The sequence below is a fragment of the Phaethon lepturus genome, unplaced genomic scaffold, assembly GCF_000687285.1.
Source record: "Phaethon lepturus isolate BGI_N335 unplaced genomic scaffold, ASM68728v1 scaffold47704, whole genome shotgun sequence".
Classification (NCBI taxonomy): domain Eukaryota; kingdom Metazoa; phylum Chordata; class Aves; order Phaethontiformes; family Phaethontidae; genus Phaethon; species Phaethon lepturus.
In genome coordinates this window covers 13,750-15,956 of record NW_010533400.1, presented here as the reverse complement: position 1 = coordinate 15,956, position 2,207 = coordinate 13,750, and the positions used below count along the sequence as shown (strand labels likewise).

General features: G+C 33.2%; 1 protein-coding gene across 1 annotated transcript; it reads right to left on the bottom strand.

Moving 5' to 3' along the window:
* Positions 1 to 212: 212 nt before the first annotated feature.
* Positions 213 to 1,816, bottom strand: TNFRSF17 (tumor necrosis factor receptor superfamily, member 17). The gene is made up of 3 exons (XM_010285167.1): positions 1,702 to 1,816; positions 1,240 to 1,371; positions 213 to 469 (listed from the first exon to the last, which is right to left on the bottom strand). Exons 1-3 carry the CDS (start codon positions 1,814 to 1,816, stop codon positions 213 to 215), a joined length of 504 nt encoding a protein of 167 aa, XP_010283469.1.
* Positions 1,817 to 2,207: the final 391 nt, after the last annotated feature.

Here is a 2,207-nt window from a genome sequence, read left to right as displayed (position 1 = left end):
ACTAGTTTAGTACCTGAGAATAATGTAGCAATACTTGCCCAAAGAGATACCAGAATTAGAAATAATATATTAATGAAAGCTCAATGGAAGAGCTATAAGGATGATGTACTAGCCTTCTCCACTGACTTACTAATGTATGACGTATTAAGATTAAAAGCTATACTGGAGTAACTCATTTATTAATATGCAGTAAAAATATACTTCTCTCATAGTCACACAGCACCCAGAATATAGTTGCAATAATCAAAAGATTTTGTGGTAACTAGAACAGTAGCTCCTTCTTCTGTAGCTGGTAATGGAAATGAAGTTTCACAGCCAGTCTGAGGTTTTACCAAGCCACAGTCACTGCAAGTGCATTCTTCCACTGAATACATTAATGTTTCACTTTGGAGCGGGTGTCTAATTCCTTCTGTATTCACACTGCTTTCACTATTAGCCTTAAGAATATTATTCAGCTCCACAGAAGAGTCTGTAAATATACATAAGTTAATTTAGTACATACGTCATGCTATACCAGACATCCAGTTATTAAAGATTAAAATTTCATTATGTTCCAACTATGTTCCTAACCTTAATGAAAGTTTTAAGATACAGTGAAACTTTTAAGATGTAGTTATATATGATAATCTTTTGTTCTATGACAATATACCCCCTATACCTCAGGATAAGCATTTAAGTAATCTAACACATATTTTCTAATCAGTTATTACTTATTGGCTGAACATTCCACAAATAGTAGTATTCATAAAATGTAAAAATAACTTTTTTTTACCTTCCCAAAATAAACCACATATACTTCTCACAGGGTAGAATATTAAGTAAAATTATTTAGTGTCTGATAGATTAAAAGCTAGTATTGAAGGTGTATCCTCTACCAGGGTAGAATTCCTTTTGCATTCAGTGAGAAGAGAGTGAAACCCTTATAAAGATGTTTTGCTATTGAGGGTTCATAAATGATTTCTCAAACACCAGCAAGTAAGCCAGGTATGAATATGCAACAAAACAATCCTGACAGGATCCAGAACCAACAGAGAGAGATTGCTGCTTTTACAAGTTATCATCTGGATATTTTACTCCCTAATAATTTCATTGAGACTACCTGAGGAATTCAAAAAACAATCTAACAAAGACAGTTATCAAAATCTGGAATATAAATTATATGCAAAATTTATACATGGTAAGAGTAGCTAAAATGTACAGTGATCTAAAATTATTTTATAAAGAATCATATTTATTCACCTGTGTTTTTCAGTTTTTCTTTTAGTTGCTTTAGGTGCTTCCATTTAAACAAGACCATTAAGATGAACAGAGTGAGCATTAAAATTAATCCTAAACCCAAACAAATCCAAAGAACTCCACTTGAATCAGTACCTTATGAAATGAAAGAGATATATTAATTGTAAACGACTAGTGAACAGTAAAAATGTCCAACACATAAAACTACTTCTATATCAAAGGACCAATTTCTATTTCTATTGAGTGACAGCTCAAGTAAAGCTCAAGAGCTTTAAAAAGTTACTCTTCTTAACACACATACAGGACACACTGCATGTGTCTCTAACATTTTTGAGCCCATATATTATTCTGATAATCTCTTTCCAGGTGTTAGATTTCTTTAAGTTTTTATGTTTACAATTCTTTGTAAAATATAACATGAAAATGCCCAGCATAGCCACAAAGTATTGCAGAAATATTACTTACTCTTATCACAGTAGTTTTCACATGAAGGCGGTGGTGTACTAGAGCATCGAAGATGACAAGGCTTACAAGAGAGCAGCAAATTATCAAAGTATTCATTTTTGGGGCAGTGTGCCATCATGGTAGGTAATTATGGAACTGGAAAGCCACGGAAATTCTAAGAGTGAGGATCATCTACAAAGGGCTTTTCAGTTCTCAGTTTTAGCAAATCTAAGAGCAGCTAGCAATAATAGTTAGACTTCGATCACAGCTCCACTACATAGCGTCATGCTAAATAAAAAGGATTTAACTCTGGGGCCCCCAAGGAAGTACTGTTCCTGTTTTGGCAATTCACTATCGTAGAAAAATTGAACAGCTGCACCAAGATAATATTCAATGTAAATTTTGTCTGAAACAGAAAATGGTTATTTATAGAACACATCTCTTGAACAGGTGCTAAACACTACAAACTAGAAAAACAAGAAGATCTCCAAATAGGAGTTCATCATGTCTTTAGAATTTTGTGGGTT

Excerpts from the sequence above, each read along its gene's own strand:
- TNFRSF17 (XM_010285167.1), bottom strand. The coding sequence starts at position 1,816 with ATGGCACACTGCCCCAAAAATGAATACTTTGATAATTTGCTGCTCTCT. Across the intron at positions 1,372-1,701 it reads TGAAAACTACTGTGATAAGA|GTACTGATTCAAGTGGAGTT; the intron begins GTAAGTAATATT and ends TCATTTCATAAG. Across the intron at positions 470-1,239 it reads AGAAAAACTGAAAAACACAG|ACTCTTCTGTGGAGCTGAAT; the intron begins GTGAATAAATAT and ends GTATATTTACAG.